Here is a 25464-nt window from a genome sequence, read left to right as displayed (position 1 = left end):
TCTGATTTATATCCATCTGCTTACATGATGCGTGATACAACACCTTTCCCTTTTAAGACCTGCATGCACTGCAGGTCCACTCAACAAGGCCTGTCCGTGTTGTCCTGTTGGTAGAGCTTGGGCAGGGTAGGTAGTGATCAGCCAACCTGTTAATAATGAGTGTTTAGATAATAAGTGTTGAGGCAGTGAGTGTTGAGGCAGTGAGTGTTGAGGCAGTGAGTGTTGAGGCAGTGAGTGTTGAGGCAGTGAGTGTTGAGGCAGTGAGTGTTGAGGTAGTGAGTGATGAGCTAGTAAGTGATGAGGTAGTTGAGGTAGAGCGGCAAGCCTGAGTGAGCCAGGGGGGATAAACCTCTCTGTGTTGCTGCCCAGCAGTGGGCCCTATGTTTGGCATTGACCAGGGTGCACAACTAGATCCAGCTGTTGGGCACCACTCCCCCTGGCTGCCTGGCAGCCTGCCCATCCCACTACTGCTGGCACACGGGCGCCAGATGTTTACACGCTAAAAACACCTCCTATCACAAAGCGCCCTCCTCCCCTCCCTGTTTGAATGTGTGTGTGTGTGTGTGTGTGTGTGTGTGTGTGTGTGTGTGTGTGTGTGTGTGTGTGTGTGTGTGTGTGTGTGTGTGTGTGTGTGTGTGTGTGGACGTGTTTAACTATTCTTGTGGGGACCAGAAGTCCCCACAAGAATAGTAAACGAACAAAAAGTTGACCAGCTGGGGACATTTTGTTAGTCCCCACAAGGTCAAATGCTATTTCTAGGGGGTTTAGGGTTAAGGTTAGAATTAGTGTTAGGGTTAGAATTAAGTTAAATATTAAGGTTAGGAGCTAGGGTTAGTTGGAGGGTTAGGGTTAGGAGCTAGGGTTAGGTTTAGGGTTAGGATAAAGTTTAGGTTTTTGGGTTAGGGTTAGGGTAAGAGTACGGGTTAGGATTAGGGTTAGGTTTAGGGTTAGGGGTTAGGGAAAATAGGATTTTGAATGGGACTGAATTGTATGTCCCCACAAGGTTAGCTGTACAAGACTGTATGTGTGTGTGTGTGTGTGTGTGTGTGTGTGTGTGTGTGTGTGTGTGTGTGTTTTTTAACCCTTTCCATTTTCGCAAGGGTTCAAGTAGCCCCTCGGTTAGCAAGATGCACTTAAATAGACATAGCTCATACTGAACTTGTCCTACAATGGATATATGAAGTATTCAAAACACAGCATTCCAGCACTTGCTTGGGGGATTGTATACCATAGGGTAGATGTTGCAGTTGAGGTGAGGATACTTGAACTTATGTAGTTGTATGTTTCCACAATTCAGCAGCTTCTCTCTCAGAGGGTAAAAATAGCAAAGTGCTGATATTATGCAAATGTTTAAATGTTTTATCTGGGGAATTAGATACTTCTCTCTGACAGTTGTGACGAATCATTTCCCTGCCTGAAATGATTTCCAAACGCATCCTCCATTTTTCTCCCTATTCCCTCTGTTTCAATGGCTGTTCCTCAGTGTTAGTCTTAGTGTAAAAAGTGTATTTATGCCTGATCAGCCTTACAGCAAGACAAAAGGCAAAAGTCTTGCAGTTAATTTGTGTCTCGGTTTATTTTGAGATGTTTTAAGTGCACTTCTTAGTGAACATTCCAAGGCAGTGAGGCTTTTTAGTTGAGTTATTTTTAATGAGGTCTCATTTGGGCAGGGCCTCCTGAAAGATGGCTATCAACCACTGCTTTTCATTACTCTGTCCTAAGACTGGCTGAAGAGGAACATTTACTTAGTAATGCCCTCAAAAACACATTGAGTCAATACATGCAACCAATGATTCCATGGCATGCAAAGAGATATGTGCTTTGTCACAACTTCTGGTGTAAAAAGGGCTTTATAAAATACATGTTATTGGCTTTAAGGCTGATTGTCTGTAGCAGTGTCATCTCTAACATTTTTCTCTCTCTTTCTCTTTCTCTTTATCCCCATATGCAGCACCGCCACAGTTTTTCCCTGCTTTCCATCCACCGGTGCCCATCGACGACAGACATGCCCAGGGACGCTACATCTACGAGCCGTCCCCTGTTCCCCCTCTACACGTGTGAGTGTCACAGACTGTACACACACACACACACACACACACACACACACACACACACACACACACACACACACACACACACACACACACACACACACACACACACACACACACACACACACACACACACACACACACACAACCCCCCCATCCCCGTACACATCCACTTCTTCTTTGCATAAAATAATGCAGAGGAATTTGTACAATTCTACCAGTCAGGCCTAATGGGAAGTGATTTGGATATCAGCATCATATCATTGGTATCAGCAAGAACCCCCAGTAGTGTTAATGGCAATATTAATAAGATGCTCCTGTTTCCAACACCCCAAGGCATGTTGCATCCTCCTCAGAGGTGCTCTGTGCTCCCCTGCTCTCCAGATCAAAGGCCACGGCCCTGTCTGGGAGTAACATGATCCACATGTCAGAGACATGCAAATGAACATGTGTCAGAAACATGGAAACTAGGGCCTCTTGAGCATGTTATTCTCATAAGCGCAGTGATCAAGTCTTGTCGACTCCCAACCTGACATACCTTCACTGACACACACATCTCAACTGACACACACCCCTTCATTGACACACACACATCTCTTCTGACATACGCACTGTACCCTGTACCATGTATGCCCCCCCCCCCCCCCCCCCCCCCCCACACACACACACACAAATAACACACATATTAGATTCTCTCTCATTCTAACTGTCTTTCACTCTCTCCCTTCTTTCTCTCTCTTTCACTCCACCGCTTTCGCTCTCTGTTCTGCCTGAACGGTGAGTGCTGGTAGTGGATGCTCTGTCGCCCTTGCAGCACTAATTTCTAACCCAGAGACAGCAAGGAAGCGATCAGTGCGCGACTGGGACAAATTGGATGGGGCAGCTACTTGGGCCACATTATGTTTGAAATTCTTCTTCATTATCAACCCCCCCCCCCATTCTCAGGAGTCATATCTCTCCCTTGCTGATGTGCCACTAAGCATAATGCATTTTTTATGTCTCCCCCCCACCCTCACACTCCCACCCCCCCTCGTCTCAGAGGAGAGAGGGAGAGGCAAGGAAATAAAAAAGGTTTAGTGATTGATGCCTCGTGTCAACGCAAACAAAATGGCAAATATAATGAGCATTTAGCTTCTGCAGAGAACATGCGCCGCCAATACGGCTCAAACAAACAGCCATGTTTGTTATCAGTCAGAGGCGCTTTGGAGAGATCTGGAGCACAGGTTAGGGGGAAGTGGGAGACATGGAACCCACTGAATTAAATTAAGGGGTAAGAGAAGTTGCGCAGCGCAGAACGAACGTGTTCAGTCACTCGATCTCTGTCCGGATAAGAGTTATCTGGCTGGTGCGCTTCGTTTGCTCAACCTGTCAGTGGAGGCATGGTCGTGAGTCGTGGCAACCGTTGCCGTACTTATGAGCTGTTTATCCACTTGTATTGCTGCTTAATATGACACGCCACGCTGAAAGGACCCATTTTTCATTATTACAAGGCAGTTTAGTGGATGATCTTATTTAAATTGACTTGGGTACTAGTACACACATTATCGAGTTACACGTGTTCCTTTCAGATCTCAAATCAAATCAAAGTTTATTTGTCACGTGCGCCGAATACAACAGGTGTAGGCCTTACAGTGAAATGCTTACTTACAGGCTCTAACCCCTCTGCTCTCAATGTCATTACTCTTGCTGCTTTTTAGAGTAGGAAATACTGTTACATTGTGTTACTGAAGTTATGTTTAGGGTTTGTTCAGTCCAATCGACAGATTACCGAGTTATGTAGGCTACTGTAGTTCCTTGGTTCAGATTTGGACTCTAACATAAACTCAGTATTGCTTTGGAACAATACATCTGGCAATTTGGTCTCATTGGATAGTGTTTTGGAATTCCTTACGAAGGAGCATTTTGATCCAGTCACCCCCAACAATGCCATCATGGCCCTGCAGGGGATGGGGGGGGGGGGGGGGGGGGGGTTTAGACAGAAATATAGAATTGTTTTAAGACCAGCTCTCCTTAGTGAGCAGAATTAATCGTTATTAGCCCTCTTAAGATATGGTTAAGTACACAGTAGAGTATTATTGGCATTACTTCCCCATACAGAGGTTTCATTACAGCGGGTAATTACAGTGGGTCTGGCCCCGCGGCGGTACAATCAATCCAGCTTCGAAATGCTAGCTGTCACGCTAACGCTAACATCGCTAATGCTAGGACTTAGACCGGTAGAAAAACACGCAGCCGCCTCATATTCTCATGATACGTTCTGCCGTCCAACCGACGTCGCAAATGAACAGAATCCTGTCCTATTATTGTGACAGGTCTAATTGAAACATGTTTATTTATGTCCCGGCGCCGCAGACGAGGGAGGAAGGACGGAGCGTTAGCGAAGGCGCTACGCTAAAGGCACCCGGCGATATGAGACAGACGGAATTAAATTAAAAGCTCATAAAATGAAATATGCTCTGTATTAGCTGCTTGACACTTAATTTGCCTTCAAATGAGCGGAGGAAATCACAAATTAACTGTCCTTTGTTTTTCCACTCTCTCTCTCTCTCTCTCTCACTCTCCTGCTGCACGCCACCCCTATTAGGCAGGGAAGAGTGCAATTACAGGCAGGAGCTAGGATAATCGTTTAGTTTATGAATTATTGCATGGGAAGGCACTCAATATTAAAGATAGGGTCAGGGGTTGCCTTCCTTGTGTGGGTGCATTGATGATGTACTGTTAAAGAAAGTTATCCATTTCCACATAACAGAGGATTGTAGTCCTACACGTCTAAAATGGGAAACTGTGGAGTCTTTTATCAATACCCTCAGCATATAGAGCTCTGACCAACCACTTTTTAATGACTATAGAATAGGACCTCAGTGCAGCTGATCTAGGATCAGCAGGCCTCTTCCCCCACTACCTCAGTGTCTCTGACCAAGAAACACCTGACCTTTTCCTCCTCTAGAGAGGATGCTTCCTCACTTCCTGCTTAAATAAACACATGGACCAGTGAAGAGCAGACTCCATGAAAGCTCTCGTCCCCACCGTCGCTCTCATTGTGTTGGCCTAGATTAATCGGGAGCTGGGGGGCTTTGTGGGGGATGCTGGGGCCTTTCATAGGGGACATTATTGGCCCGACTGAGGACTACCGGCGGAAACAAAAGGCCCTCTCTTGTGGCACAGTGCCTGGTCTCGGTCACCCAGATACGGGCCGAGAACAAACAGAGGTATTCGACTACAAGTCAATTATCTGCATGGGAGTTTACTCGCGAGTTAGAGGCCCTTGTGCTTGAATGTGGCCACTGAAACAACAAAACATTCTTAGGGGATAAGTAATTGACTCGCAACTGTTTGCGTAGTCACGGTCGTTGCCTTCGGAAAGTATTCAGACCCCTTGACTTTTTCCATATTTTGTTACATTACACCCTTATTCTAAAATGTATTAAATAAATAAAAATCCTCAGCAGTCTACACACAATACCTCATAATGACAAAGCGAAAACAAGTTAAAAAAAATAAATAAATGAAAAACAGAAATACCTTATTTACATAAGCATTCAGACCGTTTGCTATGAGACTCGAAATTGAGCTCAGGTGCATCCTGTATCCATTGATTATCCTTGAGATGTTTCCACAATTTGATTGGAGTCCACCTGTGGTAAATTCAATTGATTGGACATGATTTGGAAAGGCACATACCTGTCTATATTAGGTCCCATAGTTGACAGTGCATGTCAGAGCAAAAACCTTAGAGCTCCGAGAGAGGATTGTGTCGAGGCAAAGATATGGGGAAGGGTACCAAAAAATGTCTGCAGCATTGAAGGTCCCCAAGTTTGGAACCTCCAAGACTCTCCCTAGAGCTGGCCGCCCGGCCAAACTGAGCAATCGGGGGAGAAGGGCCTTGGTCAGGGAGGTGAACAAGAACCCGATGGTCATTCTGACAGAGCTCTAGAGTTCCTCTGTGGAGATGGGAGAACCTTCCAGAAGGACAACCATCTCTACAGCACTCCACCAATCGGGCATTTAGGGTAGAGTGACCAGACGGAAGCCACTCCTCAGTAAAAGGCACATGACAGCCCGCTTGGAGTTTGCCAAAAGGCACCTAAAGGACTCTCAGACCATGAGAAACAAGATTATCTGGTCTGATGAAACTAAGATTGAACTCTTTGGCCTGAATGCCAAGCGTCACGGAAACATTGCACCATCCATACGGTGAACGGAGCAAAGTACAGAGAGATCCTTGATGAAAACCAATTTGTAAGTCGCTCTGGATAAGAGCGTCTGCTAAATGACTTAAATGTAAATGTAAATGAAAACCTACTCCAGAGAGCTCAGGACCTCAGACTTTGGTTCACCTTCCAACAGGACAACGACTATAAGCACACAGCCAAGACAACGCAAGAAGTCTCTGAATGTCCTTGAGTGGCCCAGCCAGAGCCCGGGCCTGAACCCGATCGAACATCTCTGGAGAGACCTGAAATTAGCTGTTCAGCAATTTTGGAATAAGGCTGAAACCTAACAAAATGTGCAAAAAGTCAAGGGGTCTGAATACTTTCCGAAGACACTGCAGGCATTTGCTTACGAATTAGCTTGAATGATCTACTCCTGAGTACAATACACAATGGAATGTTTAAACGTAGGTACTGTATCTCCACAGATTCGTATCCACTCAGATAAACGTGTGCGATTTGTCATGTTACCGTTACATCTGCCACTTGTTTGTAAAGTCTCCTGAGGATTCTCTATGACATTGTTTGTGTCATAGTAATGATGTCAAAGTCACAATATAAAGATGATAATGGAAAACCTTTTGGGAAATGGAAAACATACTGGTTTGGCACAATGTTCTGTGTGAATAGACACGTGGATTCTGACTCTGGAAGGGGGTGAAGGTGTGTCTGTGTGCATATGTGCGCCTGTGCGTGTGTGTGTGTTGGGCCTGTAAAGGTATGCTGCGTCCTGTCTGTGGTGTTATTGCATTCAGAAGTGTATTTGTACAGCTGTGGTCCCCAAATGGACTGTAAGGTATTCTGTGAGGCTACCAGGGGAAAGCAGCAGGTCCCATTCATTTCAATACAACATAGGCACTCTGTAGTCGGCTGCAGTGAAACCATAGTTAACTGCCCAAAAAAGGGTGTAATTGATTTTCATGCAATTATGAGAATGATATTCCATCTTAGTAACAACATACTGAAACCTTGTTGAACATGTGAAAAATTCATGTATAAAGCGGCACATAGTTTCGGAACTACAACCAACGGACCAAGAGCTGTTTTTTCCCCATTATCTATCAAATGAATTGTAATTTTTCCACCTCCATATCTGCATTTTTGTGCTTTCTCTCTCTCTCTCTCTCTCTCTCTCGCTCTGTGTCCTTTTGGCTGAGAGTAGTGTGTTCTTTAGGTGTACGCCATTTTGTTTGGTTATTTACATAAACTGTTGTCAGAGAGCCAAATGTGGACATTGAGGAGCGGCGCGCTGCTTAGCATAAAGACCACAGTCTTATCTCCACACCTCCCTCCAGATTTCTCATCTACTCCAGATGGTAAGACGCCTGGCATCACACACACGTACGCACGCACGCTCACGCACGCACGCACACACACACACACACACACACACACACTTACTTCATTACAAAAGAATGACAAAAGGCATCGTGTAACAGCTTTCATAAAGAGCTACAGGAAAATACTGTAATTGTATGGAGACATGTTGAAGCTTTCCTTTGGATTTTCCTTTTCATGTGTTGAGGGTTTTATTTATTTTGGGCCGATGTTTCACCCTTTCTTACTGTATGTGAAGCAGTTTTATCATTTCGTATTCACTCCTTCAACGTTTTCAAACATTGGCAGTTTTCATTTTCTGTTTATTGAGTATACGTTTATTAATGTGTTCATAAATCTCTGTAAACCATTTGTAAATTCCCTATAAATGAACCTGTTTAGTATAAGCCTATATTTATTCCTTTACCCTAAATAAATCATGGTAATATTAAACCTTGATAAATTGTGATAAATATAAAATGGGACTATAAATTCTATTAAATTCCAATGATCATTTCCTTATCATCTCTAGATGATCTCTATGTGGCTTCTGTCAGTAATGAGAAGGAGGAGAACACCACTTTTCTCATCTCCCTCCCCTTTCCCCCCTTATCCCCGTTCCCTTCGAATTCGTAGGTCACCCTCCTTCTGGTGAAGTCACCAGGTTCCCCCCATCCACTCCTCCACTCCTCCTCCCTTCTTTTTAAAATACTTTCTCTGTGGCGTCAGGCTGTATTCGTTGGACAGGCGGTCACGCGGTAACTGGCTTCATGATTAATGGTGTTTATTCTTGACAAAAGTCCCCTTTTATTTATCTGCATTGCCGTTTCACCGATACTATCAGTCACCTGAATGAAACATTTTCAGTCGTACCCATTTTGCAGTATAATTGAGTAGAGTCACTTCCTTTTCGTTTTCCCCCCTCCTCTCACTTTCCTTCCCCCCCTCTTCTCTTCTCTCTCCTCTCCCACTCTATCTGGCAGTCTTATCATGGCCACAGTAATTTTCGCGCTGCGTTGGTTGATATGGAGTGGCTGGCTTTAGCCTTATTTGACATAAAGCCCCTTCAATTTTCACTGGAGGAAAAAAAGGGAAGAAAAAGAAAGTTGCGTGCCGCTCTGTGAAATGGGCGGGAGAGGCGGGGGTAAAGTATCGCTTCCCTCTCTTTTTTTTCTCAAGCAATTTCAGGATCTAGAGAGAAAATGAGATAAATGCCTATAAGCATAATTGTGGGCAGTTTGAAGTTATATAATTTTTGTTGTAATATACCAGTTTTGAAAACCTAAATGGATGGTGTCTTCTTTTCCCCCCCAATGACTGTGCGACGAAGCGTGATATTTTGAAGGCACCAGTGCATTTTGTGGTTGATGGATACTGCAGGTTTAGAAAAAATAAAGTCTTTGGTAGATTAGACATGTGACAAGCCCTGCTCTGGTTTACAGTTGAGTCATTACCCAAGGAAACCTGTTTAGACATGTTGCTAAATTCTATTTAATAGCTGCTGTTATTACCATATAAATATATTTTTGTGATTCTATTACTATGGTTATTACACGTACACGGTTGTGGAAAGTTTAACATTTGTTTTTTTTTAGGGCATATGGAATACATATTTTTAAAATTTCTGCTGGTAATTACATGTATGTTTCTGCTGAAATTGTGTTTAAGAATCAAGGGTATTTATAATGGGTATTTATTCATACTAAACTCACAGCTACATAACCATTTTAATTGTAATAGTAGGTTGTACTGTGTACTACATTGTTGTTAGAATTTATTTGATGTCATATATGTTTGTTTCAACCCAACTCAACAGCTAATTGAAATGCCCCTTTCATTAATTTGTAAATGTTCCAAAATAAATGAGAATGTGGCACTGGTGATTCACATTTTTATTGAGTAGTAACAATATGGGTAGCATGAATAACCCAGGCAGTCATTTCGCCGTACATTTCCTTTGATCTTTGTAGGTTTAATTAATTTAAGACTATACAGCAAATTATTTATTTGACTACAAGAATAATATCTATCTATCTACTAGTGGCCTTTTGAATTTCCACATGTAACACATTAGTACACTTGATTTTCTGTACAGAAATCTATTGCCCTCCTGTTTATATTTGAGATCTCAATTTGTAGCTCGCCCATGTTGCACAATGGAAGAGAAAGTCTGGAGGAGAGGAGATAACAGACAGGTGCTAACAGCTTGCTGTGTGTGTCAGTCAGCCTGTCACTGTGTGTATGTGTGTGTATGCGCGTGTGTGCGTGCGGGCCTGTGTGTGTGTGTTCAATCTGCCTAAGGTTAACAAAGCCTTGTGCTCAACTGTCAATTCCATAATGGGGAGATTCGACAGCCATGTCATTACATCACTCACCATTTCAAATATTAAGTAGGGTTTGTTGAGTAATGCTTTTCATGTTTAGATTTTTCTTCCAAATAAAGATTCAGAAAATAAAATGCAGATACAATTGTAACTGTATAACCTAAGTGTATGAACCGCTTATATGCTATAAAATAAATGTCAACGATGAAAGTGATTCATTATTATGATTTCAGTTGACATTTAAAATACTCCCAAGTCACCATTATCACAGTGTTTTATACAAATGCTCTAAACCTTTTACAGGCCCTCTGTTTTAACATTTTAAATTGCATTTACCAACATTATTGACATTACAAATGTTGGCTAATTGACTTTAATATTAAATATTGATTATGGTAATGCCGTTGATAAGGAAGACCTCAGTATATCCCAGAATTCCAGGGCCCGTATTCATTAAACCTCTCACAGTAGGTGTGCTGATCTAGGATCAGTTCTGCCTTTTAGAACATAAGGAATACGGTTATATGGACAGGGAGGACCTGATCCTAAACTGCACTTCTACTTTGAGACGCTTTATGAATACATTCCCAGAGGCCTGTCTGTTGATTGAAGGGGGTAATGGGTTTGTGGGAGGGGCCAGCTGTCACATCAGTGCCTTCTCTTAATTGGCTTTGTAAAGGCCCCTCCCACCCTTCTACTGGCCTAGAGGTTCAGAAACATGTGTGTGTTTGTTTCTTGATGTTTTTTTCATCTTAGAATATTACTTTCATTAATATATATATATATATATATATATATATATATATATATATATATATAGTAACATGCATTTTTAAAAAGAAAACTGGAAAATAGATATTGCTATACATAGTTCTACATTTGAGAAAACAACAAATATAATTATATCATGTCTGTGGGCATACTAACCTACTATTAGTTAATAATTGTTGTTAGGTTAAAGGGGCAGTCTGGGATTCTAATCAAAATGAATGGCTATAGGACCATATTTAATTCATTTAAAAGTACCAAAGAATATGTACAGATTGCCACTTTAAAGTGAGTCAAAATAATGTGATTGAAGAGAGAGTACAGTATGTAGTCAGTGTTGGGACTCAGACCCTTGCTTTGTGGAGGCAGGCAGAACCATCCCGGTGGGCCGTCAGAAGAAAGTGTAGAAAATGTTGACTTTCCATTATTCCGGCTTGGGCTCGGGGCCCTGGGAATTCACTCTGGGGGCCAGTTACAGCAAGTAACGAGATCTAGGGAACAGGGTCGTAAATTCTGCCTCCTTTTTGCTAGAAATCCTTTCTTTTCCCCCTCTGTCCACTCCCTCCATCTCTCCCCTCGTCAAGCTTTAAGTAAATGGGGGGAAACATAAAGGTAACAATGTGTAATATTACCACATGTTGTCGATTTAAAAAAAAAAACATTTGTTTAACATTTGTTAAAATGTTCTGAAGGCCATTGACAGCTTTAACGGTGAAGGAAATGAGTTCATTACCTCCTCTCCTCCACTGACTCTACCTCTCCTTCTCTCCTTTTCACTCCTCCTTGTTTTGCCCTTTATACATTCTCATTCTCTCTTATGAGCTATCGTGGCATTTTGTAATTATTCTTCTTCCTTCACTTCCTTCACTAAGGATATTAATCACACTCGCATACGGCTACTCTATTCTTTGAGCACCGTGTTATCTCTTATCCAATCAAATCTGAAGGCCATTATTCATGTGTGAGAAGAATGTTTTCATCTCTCACACTGTTGTTTGGATCTTAACTGTTTGGAATGAGCAACAGACAGAGCCCATCTCTGCTGTCTTCATCTTCCATGATACCTCACTCTCTCAGAGAGGGGTCAGCGTGTGAACTATCTCTCTGCACGCATCATCCGGCGGGAGCGGCACAAATATGCACAGCCATGCACACAGCTGCGGGGTGTCGGAACTGTTAAAAGGAATGCAACTAGCATTTGGTGCTGCTCTGTCTGTGTGTATTTGTCAGTAGGTTGCATTTTGTGTGTCCAAAAGAGATCGCTTTTAGATAAATGAGAGATGGAAGTTGAATTAAATTGGACTGGAAGACTGGAAAGTTCCGACAAATTTGGATATACAGTGAGTATACAAAACATTAAGAACCATCATGACATAGACTGATCAGATGAATCCAGGTGGAAGCTATGATCCCTATTGATGTCACAGTGTAGATGAAGGGGAGGAGACAGGTTAAAGATTTTTAAGCCTTGAGACAATTGAGACATGGATTGTGTATGTGTGCCATTCAGAGGTTGAATGGGCAAGACAAAATATTTAAATGGGTGCTTTTGAACGGGGTATGGTAGTATGTGCCAGGTGCACCGGTTTGTGTCAAGAACTGCCACGCTGCTGGGTTTTTCACTCTTAACAGTTTCCTGTGTGTATCAAGAATGGTCCACTACCCAAAGGACATCCAACAAACTTGACACAACTGTGGGAAGCATTGGAGTCATGGCCAGCATCCCGGTGGAACACTTTCTCTTATCTCAATCTATGTCATACTCTAATAACTATATTTAATGCACCAAACCACTCTGAAGACAATATATCATTTATAGAGAACCTTTTGATGTTAGTGATGTGCTATATGTGCTACGTGTGCGCCTTACTGTAGTGGGTGAGATTGTGTATGTGTGTGAAACGTCTTTCTTCCTGATGAGGCTCAAGAATCCTCCGCCGCCCCTGTACTTAACCAACATAGACCCTGATAAGGTCAAGGGCCAGGGCTGTGGCCTGGGCTGGGGCCAGAGCTGCGGGGGCTGTGGTGCTGGGTACCACTATGCAGCTCAGCCCGTTCATGATTAAATATCAGGCAACTCCACTTGACATTTTATTAGTACTCCAGCAAGATGGATGAAATGGTAAGAATAAGGTAGGCTGTGTGTGTTGACTTTCCCACCTGCCCCTGCCGCCTGCCTGCCTCCTCTAACCAGACTTTGCTTTCTTTTCCTTCCCCCTCTCTCTTTCTCCTCTCAGGAGTATATATTAGAAAACATTTGATGGATTTTTTTTTTCAGTGCTTGAAGAGGACAATTATGTTTTTCTAAAGGTCCAATGCAGACATTTTTTAAAAATCTCAATGTCAAATAATTTATGCGTAACAATGAAGTACCTTACTGTGATTGATTTCAATGAAAATAGTCAAAAAGTAACAAAAATAGCTACTTAGCAAAGAGCAATTTCTCAAGCAAGAAATTTGCTAGGACTGTCTGGGAGTGGTCTGAGTGGGGAAGGGAAAACTGAAATCTAGCTGTTATTGGCAGAGAGGTTTGGAACTCTCTTTCTTATTGGTCTATTAACTAATGTACTGCCTGGTGATGTCGCTGGCAGTGCTCCAGTGGTGATGTCACCAGGCAGGCCAAAACTCATCCCACCAAAACGTTCTGAAATTTCAGGCGGTCTTTTCAAACAGCTCTTACACTAAAAGGGCATTATCATAATTTTCACAATTTCACAGTATTATTCCAACCTCGTAGTGTGGAAATATACAGTGCCTTCAGAAAGTATTCATACCCCTTGACTTATTTCACATTTTGTTGTGTTACAGCCTGAATTCAAAATAGATTAAATATACACTGCTCAAAAAAATAAAGGGAACACTTAAACAACACAATGTAACTCCAAGTCAATCACACTTCTGTGAAATCAAACTGTCCACTTAGGAAGCAACACTGATTGACAATACATTTCACATGCTGTTGTGCAAATGGAATAGACAAAAGGTGGAAATTATAGGCAATTAGCAAGACACCCCCATTAAAGGAGTGGTTCTGCAGGTGGTGACCACAGACCACTTCTCAGTTCCTATGCTTCCTGGCTGATGTTTTGGTCACTTTTGAATGCTGGCGGTGCTTTCACTCTAGTGGTAGCATGAGACGGAGTCTACAACCCACACAAGTGGCTCAGGTAGTGCAGCTCATCCAGGATGGCACATCAATGCAAGCTGTGGCAAGAAGGTTTGCTGTGTCTGTCAGCGTAGTGTCCAGAGCATGGAGGCACTACCAGGAGACAGTCCAGTACATCAGGAGACGTGGAGGAGGCCGTAGGAGGGCAACAACCCAGCAGCAGGACCGCTACCTCCGCCTTTGTGCAAGGAGGAGCACTGCCAGAGCCCTGCAAAATGACCTCCAGCAGGCCACAAATGTGCATGTGTCTGCTCAAACGGTCAGTTACAGACTCCATGAGGGTGGTATGAGGGCCCGACGTCCACAGGTGGGGGTTATGCTTACAGCCCAACACCGTGCAGGACGTTTGGCATTTGCCAGAGAACACCAAGATTGGCAAATTCGCCACTGGCGCCCTGTGCTCTTCACAGATGAAAGCAGGTTCACACTGAGCACATGTGACAGACGTGACAGAGTCTGGAGACGCCGTGGAGAACGTTCTGCTGCCTGCAACATCCTCCAGCATGACCGGTTTGGCGGTGGGTCAGTCATGGTGTGGGGTGGCATTTCTTTGTGGGGCCACACAGCCCTCCATGTGCTCTCCAGAGGTAGCCTGACTGCCATTAGGTACCGAGATGAGATCCTCAGACCCCCAATGACCAACATTTTTAATTTAATACATTTTAAATTCAGGCTTTAACACAACAAAATGTGGGAAAAGTCAAGGGGTGTGACTACTTTCTGAAGGCACTGTATGTAAAACACAGAGAATTTCACGTTTTTGACTGCACTGAGCCTTTAACCTGATAAATCCTCTTTCTCTTTATTTTTCCTCTTCTCTCCGTCTCCCTGTCCTCTCTCTCTCTCGCTTTCTGTCTGAAGGATTAGCCCTCTCCAGCAGCAGGACTCTCCTTCTTGGTCACTGTGTGTTTTGTTTGTGATTTGCTTGAGTCCGTCTGTACAGTGGTTCATTTCTGAGGCCCACTGTGACAGAGTGAATTGAGGTGGTTCATGGGGCGCTCTCTCTAGCCAGTACACTGATACACCACTGCCCTATCAGCCCTGGGCTACGTTCACCTCTGGATCCCCTCTCCTCTCTCACTTAGGATGGGATACACACATACACACGCATGCACATACACACACACACACACACACACTCCCCGACTGACTGGCTCTAACCCCAACACCACAACTCATTACAGGCTAGTAGGGTTAGTGAGGCTATGGGGCGTAGAGGATACCTGACCCTATTTGTCTGCAGGCGTTAGTCTCTGTCACTGTGTAAGGCACTGTGCGTGTGTGTGTATGTGTGCGTGCTGCGTGCGTGCGTTTGTAACACACAGGGGCTAGGGAGACATTCTTTGAGAGGATGTGCTGGCGATAGATGTACTTGCTCTCCTCTTTCTGAAGCTGTTCTCTTTCAACACCCAGGAGTCCCCTATTCTCCTCTCTGTAGCCTGGGGCATGCCAGAGGAACTCAAACAAACCCTGTGAAAAAGGTTAAGTCCACCTGTATTTACTGTTGACTCTCACTTTGAACGAGAGCAACCTAGTGTGACTTTTTGGAAAAGTGAAATGAAAGAGAGTGGTTACAGTGGATTCTTCGGTGTTACTTGGAGCACATTTATCGAACCGCAATGAACCGTAAAGTACGAAAGAGGAGCAGAAAAATGGACACTGGTCTCATGTTTGTTGCCTGAACTTCCAAGCCCACTTAAAATTACATGAAAAAAGGCAGGCTCATTTTGTATGATTTCACTTTTATGTTTCATTTTTTTTGTGAACACTTTGTTGATTTACTTCGGTAGACATCCTTATCTCGATGGCTGAAATTAAGTTTAATTATAGTGTGGAAATGGTTTCCCAAACAGCCTGTGAAAAGCCTGCAGAGAAGCAAGCTGAAATATAAGTGTTTCTTTAAAAGGCTCAAACACTCATTCATGGTAATATTGTTTTGCCATAATTTGGAACAGAGCTATAGGGGCTTTTATAGACAACTGAAAAGTGTGTGGTACTACAAGTTGACCTTGCGTGCCATTTTACTCCATGGTCATTTCCAAGGTCACACAGTACAGTAAGTATGTAGACACTGATCTAAGGTTGGGTTTGATTACGTGTTCTTAATGCTTTGTTCACTCAGTGTATATCCAGGGAGATGTGAAACACTGAGTATGACCCATGGGTTGTTCATCTCACTGACACGGCTCTCACAGGTTTGTGACTTCACACTGGTTCACATTGTCGGAGCGCCGAGTTCACAGGAGTGTGTTTATGTGTGTGTGTGCGTACGTGTGTGCGTGCGTGCATTTTTCTTTGAGTGTATGTGCGTGTGTGCGTGTCTGACACCTGGGCCCGGTTGTTATGACTTGAGCCTGTCACACTCATTGCCTCCTGTTGAACAACCCCTGTTATCTTCGTCATAGCATGGAGTATCGTACGTGCCTGCTGAGATGTGCATCCTCCTGGCAAGACAACGATGTGTGTGTGTGTGTGTCTGCTTGTGTGAGAGAGAGAGATCGAGCGCTTCCTCTCATCTCCACACAGCTTCCTGTGTCCAGCGATAGACAACAGTAGCGTGTGAAATATATAGAACATCGTTGCACACGCCCAGAACTATCTATTCCATAGAGAGGGATTCCTCCTTGTCGATGTGACCATGAATAGAACCCCCCCCCACCCAACTCTTTGATGTCAGGGGTCACAGAACTCCCAGCCCGCCTTCTTAGCGCCAGGTGGGCATAGTTACACCCCGGCACGACTGGCAACCCCATAGGTGCCCCTAAACACAAGCACACACAGGCAGGGTTATTGTTCAGGCAGGGTGGAGAGGAGATGGTCCAACTCATCAGGAATGAGGAAGTTCAGTAGGGGTGCCTGAGAAACATTCTAAAGCAGGGGTAGGCAACTAGATTCAGCCGTGGCCCAATTTTCGTCGGAGTGGTTGGTCGGGGGGCTGGAACATAAAAAATTTGTACACTGCAAATTGACCACAACTAAACCCCAAAATAGATGAAATTGGATAATATCAATACTTTCATACCTTAATTACATTGAGACATGGTCACATTTTTCTATTTAATATTTTTTTATTTTTTTATTTTTTTTGGACCAAAACCGAAAATCCCCCCAAAAAACCCTGTTCTAAAGGATGATGGTATCAGGTATGAAGTTAAGACCCAGATGCAGACAACGTCAAATTAACAATGGTTTAATAATCCAACAGGGGCAGGCAGTAGACAGGTAAAGGCAGGGATCAGTAAACCAGAGGTGGGGCAATGGTACCGGACGTCAGGCAGGCTCAGGGTCAGGGTCAGGGGCAGGCAGAGTGGTCAGGCAGGTGGGCTCAGGGTCAGGGTCAGGGGCAGGCAGAGTGGTCAGGCAGGTGGACTCAGAGTCAGAACAGGCAAGGGTCAAAACCAGGAAGGCGAGAAAAAGAGAGACTGGAACAGCAGGAGCTGAGACACAAAAACACTGGTTGACTTGACAAACAAGACAAACTGGCAATAAACAAACAGAGAACACAGGCATAAATACACAGGAGATAATGGGGAAGATGGGGCGACACCTGGAGTGGTGTGGAGACATTCACAACGACAGGTGAAACAGATCAGGGTGTGACAGTACCCTCCGCCCCCCCTAAGGGCCCCACCTGGCGTTCTCTCGGGGCGCATACCTCGTTGACCGGGGAGCCGGCGGTGGAAGTCAGCGATGAGGGTTGGGTCCAGGATGTCTCTAGCGGGGACCCAGCACCTCTCCTCCGGGCCATAACCCTCCAGTCAACCAGGTACTGGAAACCCTTGCATCATGGTAGAACACTCAGGAGGCGTCTGACCGTGTACGCCGGATGGCCATCGATAACACACGGGAGGAGGGGTGGGCCTGGAAACAGAAGACAAAGGGCTGTAAGACACGGGCTTAATCCTAGACACATGGAAATTTGGGTGAATACGGAGGGTACAGGGTAACAAAAGACGAACAGCAGCAGGGCTAATGACTCTAGAGATGGGGAACGGGCCGATGAAACGGGGGTAATGTTTATGGAGAGAGGGTATGGAGAGCCATACCCTCTGCCCGAGCCAATAGCGTGGAGTAGGGGTCCGGTGGTGATGCGCTTGTCGCCTGTACCTGGAAGTGGTCTTCAACAGAGTGGCCCGGGCTCTCTTCCAAGTACAGCGACAGTGACGGATTAACATCTGGGCAGAGGGATTGTTTCCCGTGCCTGTTTCCCTATACCCACAGGTGAGTGCCGTCGCCAGGCACGAGGTGGGAAGGATGGTCTCGGGCTCCGGGCTGGTAACCGTAGGGTTATAGCGGCGAGGCAGGGCATCCGGCTTGACATTCTTGGACCCCTGCCGGTAGGAGAGGGAAAAGTTGAACCGGGTAAACAGCAGGGCCTATCTCGCTTGCATGTAAACTCAGCAAAAAAATAAACGTCCTCTCCCTGTTAACTGCGTTTATTTTCAGCAAACTTAACGTGTAAATATTTGTATAAACATAACAATATTCAACAACTGAGACATGAACTGAACAAGTTCCACAGACATGTGACCAACAGAAATTGAATAATGTGTCCCTGAACAAAGGGGGGTCAAAATCAAAAGTGACAGTCAGTATCTGGTGTGGCCACCAGCTGCATTAAGTACTGCAGTGCATCTCCTCTGGACTGCACCAGATTTGCCAGTTCTTGCTGTGAGATGTTACCCCGCTGTTCCATCAAGGCACCTGCAAGTTCCTGGACATTTCTGGGGGGAATGGCCCTAGCCCTCACCCTCTGATCCAACAGGTCCCAGCGTGCTCAATGGGATTGAGATCTGGGCTCTTTGCTGGCCATGGCAGAACACTGACATGCATGTCTTGCAGGAAATCACGCACAGAACGAGCAGTATGGCTGGTGGCATTGTCATGCTGGAGCATCATGTCAGGATTGAGCCTGAAGGAAGGGTACCACATGAGGGAGGAGGATGTCTTCCCTGTAACGCACAGCGTTGAGATTGCCTGCAATGACAACAAGCTCAGTCTGATGATGCTGTGACACACCGCCCCAGACCATGACGGACCCTCCACCTCCAAATCGATCCCGCTCCAGAGTACAGGCCTCGGTGTAACGCTCATTCGTTCGACGATAAACGCTAATCCGACCATCACCCCTGGTGAGACAAAACCGCAACTCATCAGTGAGAGCACTTTTTGCCAGTCCTGTCTGGTACAGCGACGGTGGGTTTGTGCCCATAGGCGACGTTGTTGCTGGTGATGTCTGGTGAGGACCTGCTTTACAACAGGCCTACAAGCCCTCAGTCCAGCCTCTCTCAGCCTGGTGTAACTCAGGCAGTTGTTGTTGCCATCCTGTACCTGTCCTGCAGGTGTGATGTTCGGATGTACCGATTCTGTGCAGGTGTTGTTACATGTGGTCTGCCACTGCGAGGATGATCAGCTGTCCATCCTGTCTCCCTGTAGCGCTGTCTTAGGCTTCTCACATAACGGTGAGGCATGCAGTCCTCATGCCTCCTTGCAGCATGCCTAAGGCACGTTCACGCAGATGAGCAGGGACCCTGGGCATCTTTCTTTTGGTGTTTTTCAGAGTCAGTAGAAAGGCCTCTTTAGTGTCCTAAGTTTTCATAACCGTGACCTTAATTGCCTACCGTCTGTAAGCTGTTAGTGTCTTAACGACCGTTCCACAGGTGCATGTTCATTAATTGTTTATGGTTCATTGAACAAGCACGGGAAACAGTGTTTAAACGCTTTACAATGAAGATCTGTGAAGTTATTTGGATTTTTACGAATTAACTTTGAAAGACAGGGTCCTCAAAAAAGGAAAGTTAATTTTTTTACTGAGTTTAGTTGAGGCACTTGGCAGTGCGGAGATACTACAGGTTTTTGTGGTCGGTCCACACAATGAACGGATGTTCTGCCCCTTCTAGCCAGTGCCTCCATTCCTCCAACGCCATCTTCACTGCGAGAAGCTCCCGATTATCCACATCGTAGTTCCTCTCCGTGGCGTTGAGGCAGGGCCCCGTGGCCAGGGCAGAACATTGGGAAAGAACAGCCCCCACTCCGACATCTACCCGTCTCCTCTCCTGAAGCCTCCCTCTCCTCATCTTTCACCAAAAAAATGGCTTTCTCACCAAACCCTCCCTGACTAGCACCAAAAGCTCAGCCTTTAGGGCTTTCTCAGGGATGAAGAGTCCATAATGGTCAGCTATGGCGCAAAGGTCAACTTTACGCAACCCCACCAACCGATCAACAGAGGGCGCTTCAACAAAATTGGAGACGGCTGAGGCAGCCATTTTGTACACTGCAGCCTACTGAACACACGCAAACTAAACAAGTCATCCAAACTCACAACCTACCACCACACCTCAATCACCAATCACAGAGAGCTCAGAGCAGCGGGGTCTGGTGTGTTTATTATCCCGGATGAGCCCCCATTATGTTACGTACGCCTCTTGGAGAAGTGAACGCAACACCCTGCTACAACTCAACTCCCCCTGGAGTGAAAGAGGTATGGGATTCTAGGTGCAGGTAAGGATGACAGAGGCAGAGAATATTACCGTTTACAGGACATGTATTTCCTTCACACGGTGAATGTGGGGAAAACGGGCTGGACGGAACCAAAGCAAAGAAAGTTAAAGAGTTCCCTCTCCTACCTTACCTACCTACCCACTACTAACTTATTCTTAACGCCACCTGGCGCGCTAACCAAAATACAAGGGGGTGGTCCGCCCAGGTCTTACCTAGTGTGTATAGACAGAGTACATACTACGGGCTTATGTATGCCTGCAGGCATCTTGCTTAAACATTCCCTAGGCGTGTTCCTCTTCCCCTCTGGGAACAAAAACAGAATAATTACTGACGTAAAGTGAACAATTTCAATAATCAAAAACACTGAGTCCTATTGGCATACATATACCTAACCAAAACAGGACATCAAAGAAGCTCTCTCTTCCTGACAAAGAAATACTGGCTTTTATCCTGCTGTTGAAGGAGTTGGTAATTGAAAACCGCTGTTTCCCCTGATGAGAGGGAGGGTTTAGAGCTGCAATCATCGATGGGGCTGACCAATCAGCTGCTTAGGAATTCAGGAAGCCATTTCCTGAAATACACACATACAAACCCACAACACAAAAACTGGGGAACGTATCAATCGGCCTCCAACATGAACTGATGGGAAGGGTCAGGATGAACCAGGATAGGAGCAGTGGTGAAGCGGTGTTTAAGGTCCCTGAATGCCCGGTCACGGTAGAGGACCACGTGAACGGAACCTTGGTAGAGGTGGGGGCAGACAGGGGGGAGGCCAGGGTGCTGTAACCCCGGATAAAGTGGCGATAAAAGCTGGAGAACCCCAGGAAGCATTGCAGCTGCACCCTGGACGTAGGCTGAGGCCAATCCACCACCGCTCTCACCTTCTCGTGATCCATCTGGACACTCCCAGCAGAGATGATGTAGCCCAGAAAGGGAATGTTGGAGCAATGGAACTCGCACTTTTCCGTCTTAACAAACAACTGGTTCTCCAGAAGGTGCTGGAGTACCTGTTGGATGTGGAGCACGTGATCTTAGGGGGAGTGGGAGAAGACGAGGATGTCATCAATGTAGATGAAGATGAACCGGTTCAGCATGTCGCGGAGAACATCATTCACCAGAGCCTGGAACACGGCAGGGTCGTTGGTGAGGCCAAAGGGCATGGCCGCAGGCCGTGTTGAAGGCGGTCTTCCACTCGTCCCCCTCTCGTATCCGCACCAAGTGGTAGGCGTTTCGTAGATCCAGCTTGGAGAAAACAGTGGCCCCCTGGAATGGCTCGAAGGCTGTGGAAATGAGTGGTAGTGGATAACGGTTCTTCACAGTAATGTCATTGAGTCCCCGGTAGTCAATGCACGGGCGCAGGGTCTTGTACTTTTTCTCAAAGAAGAAGAAACCTGCGTCAGCGGGAGAGGAAGAGGGACGGATATATCCTATAGCTAGGGAGTCCCGAATGTAGGGCTCCATAGCCTTGGTATCTGGTCCCGACAGAGAATACAGACGTCCCCGGGGCGTCGTGGTGCTAGGGAGAAGGTCAATCCCGCAGTCATAGGGGCGGTGCGGCGGAAGGGAAGTGGCCCGGGACTTGCTGAACACCTCCAGGAGGTCCTGGTACTCTACAGAAATGGCAGAGAGGTCCGGAACAACTTCCAAGCCCCCAGTAAGACGTCCCAGGGCAGGTTGCGCCGACTTCAGACATTGGGCGTGGCAAAACGGACTCCAGCCCATGATAGCACCCGTAGACCAGTAGATGAGGGGATTGTGTTGCTATAGCCAGAAGAATCCCAAAACCACGGGAATCTGGACGGACTTGATGAGCAGGAATTGAATGGTCTCGCTGTGATTCCCTGACACAAGTAGGTTGATGGGAGTGTTGTTATGGGTGACCCGACCTATAGAGCGCCCGTCCAGCGCTCTAACATCCATGGGAATGTAGAGGGGCTGAGTGGGGATGTTCAGCTCGGAAGCCATTGTGGCATCCAAAAAGCTCTCATCGGCCCCAGAGTCAATGAGGACCCGGAGAGATTTGGACTGGTTTCCCCACAGCAGAATGAGATGGAAATGGGTGCGAGTAAGGGAAGCAGAACATTTCTCCATATGGCCCACCATAATACTCGCTCCTACTCGTGAGCCTGGTCTTTTACCAGGCACGAAGATACGAAATGACCAAAAGTGACTTCCGGGATGACTCGGAGGCGAGGTGGAATCCCTGGACGTGCGAGCTAAATCAAATTTCCTCTCCAGCCGTCGTTCCCGCAATCGCCCATCGATGCGGATGGTCAAATCAATGAGGGAGTCAAGATCCGTGGGTAACTCCCGAGCAGCAAGCTTGTCCTTAACCTCCTCCGAGACGCCGTGCAGGAACATGTCGAACAGTGCTTCCTGGTTCCATACACTCTCTGCTGCCAACATGCTCTCCATTAAAGCGTTCCGGGGGAGTTAAACAGGGCTCCTGGGAAGGTGGAGTGGCCGGTGGGGCGGCGCTGCTAACCTCCGAGTTACTGAGGGGCGGTGGGGTTACCACCGTGGTAGGCTGCCCCCCAGACAACCCGCGGGAATAGCTCCAGCAGCATGTCCAATGCTCGGTCATGGCACTCAGCCAACGTTTGGACCCCCTCCATAAGACCACGAAGCAATTCCTCGTGCCTACCAATGGAGGCTCATTAGGAGGAGATGGCGTTGCGCAGTTGCCCACGGGTCTGCTGGGTCAGTCATGGCCAGTTCGTACTATCAGGTATGACGGTAAGACAATCACAACGACAGGTGAAACAGATCAGGGTGTGACAGATGGTTTCTTCACTGCGGTGGCAGGAGACAAACACAACATGCAGCTTAATGGTAGGATACGGGTTTAGGGTTTATAGATGTCCCTTAGAGTTACAAGTACACTCAAATTATATTGCTTTGTCTTTGAAATCATTGGATTGTCTAAACCACACATTAACCCTTCCTTACACAAGCCAATAAACCAATACATATATTTCAAACCAGGTTTTACTTTTACTCTTACTGTAAATGTTACTCGTACTGTAAATGTGCACAATTCCTAATACCTACTGCTGCTACTCATCAATTGAACTTTATTTAAACCATGCAGCCACACAGAATAATGTTATTACTGGCTTGACTTCTGATTATGATTTCTTGCTCTCAGTAGCTCCCAAAGGACCTTCCAGAAGTTACCATATACTGTAACACACTGTTTCATTTTGCTTTCTATATGTGTGCACACAGGCACTCTCTGGCGATTTCTCCTTTATATTCAGACCACAGTAGTGAAGGCTCATGGAGTCCTGCTCTCTCTCATTCCTTGTGTGTGTCTTGTCTCTCTCACTCCCTTTCCCCTGTATCTCCCTCCCATGTCTCTAACCACCCCCCCTCTCTCTCTCTCTCTCTCTCTCTCTCTCTCTCTCTCTCTCTCTCTCTCTCTCTCTCTCTCTCTCTCTCTCTCTCTCTCTCTCTCTCTCTCTCTCTCTCTCTCTCTCTCTCTCTCTCTCTCTCTCTCAATTCAATTCAATTCAATTGACTTTATTGACATGGCAAGTTCATTATTACTTACATTGTCAAAGTATACATATCGAAAAATCAAAATCAAATATATATGTATATATATACAAAATATATATATATTTATATATAAATAAATGGTGGGACTAACAGCAATAATAATAGTAGTAGTGGACATGGGATTACCATTAACAACAACTACAACAACAATATTAATCAGAACAACAATACATTAAAGCAACAGTAGTAGACCAGTCTCAACATGACTGGGAAGACACATGACCTGGTATGAAAGACAAAACAAAACAAGATGGGAAATATTATCAACATTACTTTGCACTTTTCACTGGCTGTCCCTCAGGTTGTGGCAGGAGGACACATATTTGGCTGCCAAAACTGCGCATTTTGGCTTTTCACCCAATAAATATTTGATTTTTTCTTCATCTTTTATAGTTTCAAATTCTTTGTATTGAATTATAATTTTGGGAAAGAAATATTCTCTTAGGTCTGAGTATTTGTCACAGTGTAATAGGAAATGCAGCTCTGTCTCTACCTCTCCCCTGGAGCAGAGTGAGCACAGCCTGTCCTCTGGGCAGCCAGGTTTGTCTGTGACGACCGGTCTCTATAGCCAGACTGTGCTCACTGAGTCTGTACCTAGTCAATGTTTTCCTCAGTTTTCTAGCAGTCACAGTGGTCAGATAGTCTGCCACCATGTACTGTCTGTTTAGAGCCAAATAGCATTGAAGTTTACTTTCCAATAGGTGATATATTTTTCTTTTTGTTTTGTGATGATTTGGTTGGGCCAGATTTTCTGAGGGCTGTCCTGAGGCTCTATGGGGTTGGTTTGGGTTGGTGAACTGAGCCTCAGAACCAGCTGGCTGAGGGGACTCTTCTCTGGTTTCATCTCTTGACATTGTAGAGCTGTGTGATGGAATGTTTTGGGGTTACTTGTTTTTAGATGGTTGTAAAATTTGATGGCTCTTTTTTCTATTCGAATGAGGAGGGGGTATTGGCCCAATTCTGCCCTACATGCGTTATTTGGAGTTTTTCTTTGTACTTGCAATACAGTCTTGCAAAACTCTGCATGCAATATTTCAATTGGATGTTTGTCCCATTTAGTAAATTCATTATTAGAGAGAGGACCCCATACTTCACTGCCATATAGAGCAATTGGTTCTATAACTGATTGAAAAATTTTGAGCCAGATTCTAATTGGAATTTCGATTTTGATGTTCCTTTTAATGGCATAAAATGCTCTTCTTGCTTTGTCTCTCAGCTCATTCACAGCCATGTGAAAGCTACCTGTGTTGCTGATATTTAGTCCTAGATATGTGTAGTTGTTGGTGTGTTCTAATAGAACTGTGTCCAAATAGAATTTATATTTGTCATCCTTATTTCCGGACCTTTTTTGGAATATCATTATATTTGTTTTTTTTAGGTTAACGGTCAGAGCCCAGGTCTGACAGAACCTGTGAAGACGATCTAGGTGCTGCTGTAACCCCTCTTTAGTGGGAGACAGCAGCACCAGGTCATCTGCATATAGCAGACACTTAATTTCAGTGTTGTGTAGGGTGATACCAGGTGCTGCCGATTCTTCTAATGTTTTTTGCCAATTCATTAATGTA

General features: G+C 45.2%; 1 protein-coding gene across 1 annotated transcript in view; it reads left to right on the top strand.

The window, feature by feature from the left end:
• LOC120027865 (transcriptional activator GLI3-like) overlaps positions 1–25464 on the top strand; it is a 167536-nt gene that overhangs the window by 97060 nt on the left and 45012 nt on the right. Inside the window, exon 4 of the mRNA XM_038972946.1 lies at positions 1952–2057. Coding sequence (XP_038828874.1) covers positions 1952–2057 — 106 coding nt within the window. The remainder of the gene's footprint in view (positions 1–1951; positions 2058–25464) is intronic.

This window comes from Salvelinus namaycush, chromosome 33 (assembly GCF_016432855.1).
Source record: "Salvelinus namaycush isolate Seneca chromosome 33, SaNama_1.0, whole genome shotgun sequence".
Classification (NCBI taxonomy): domain Eukaryota; kingdom Metazoa; phylum Chordata; class Actinopteri; order Salmoniformes; family Salmonidae; genus Salvelinus; species Salvelinus namaycush.
This window is presented reverse-complemented; position numbering and strand designations above follow the sequence as displayed.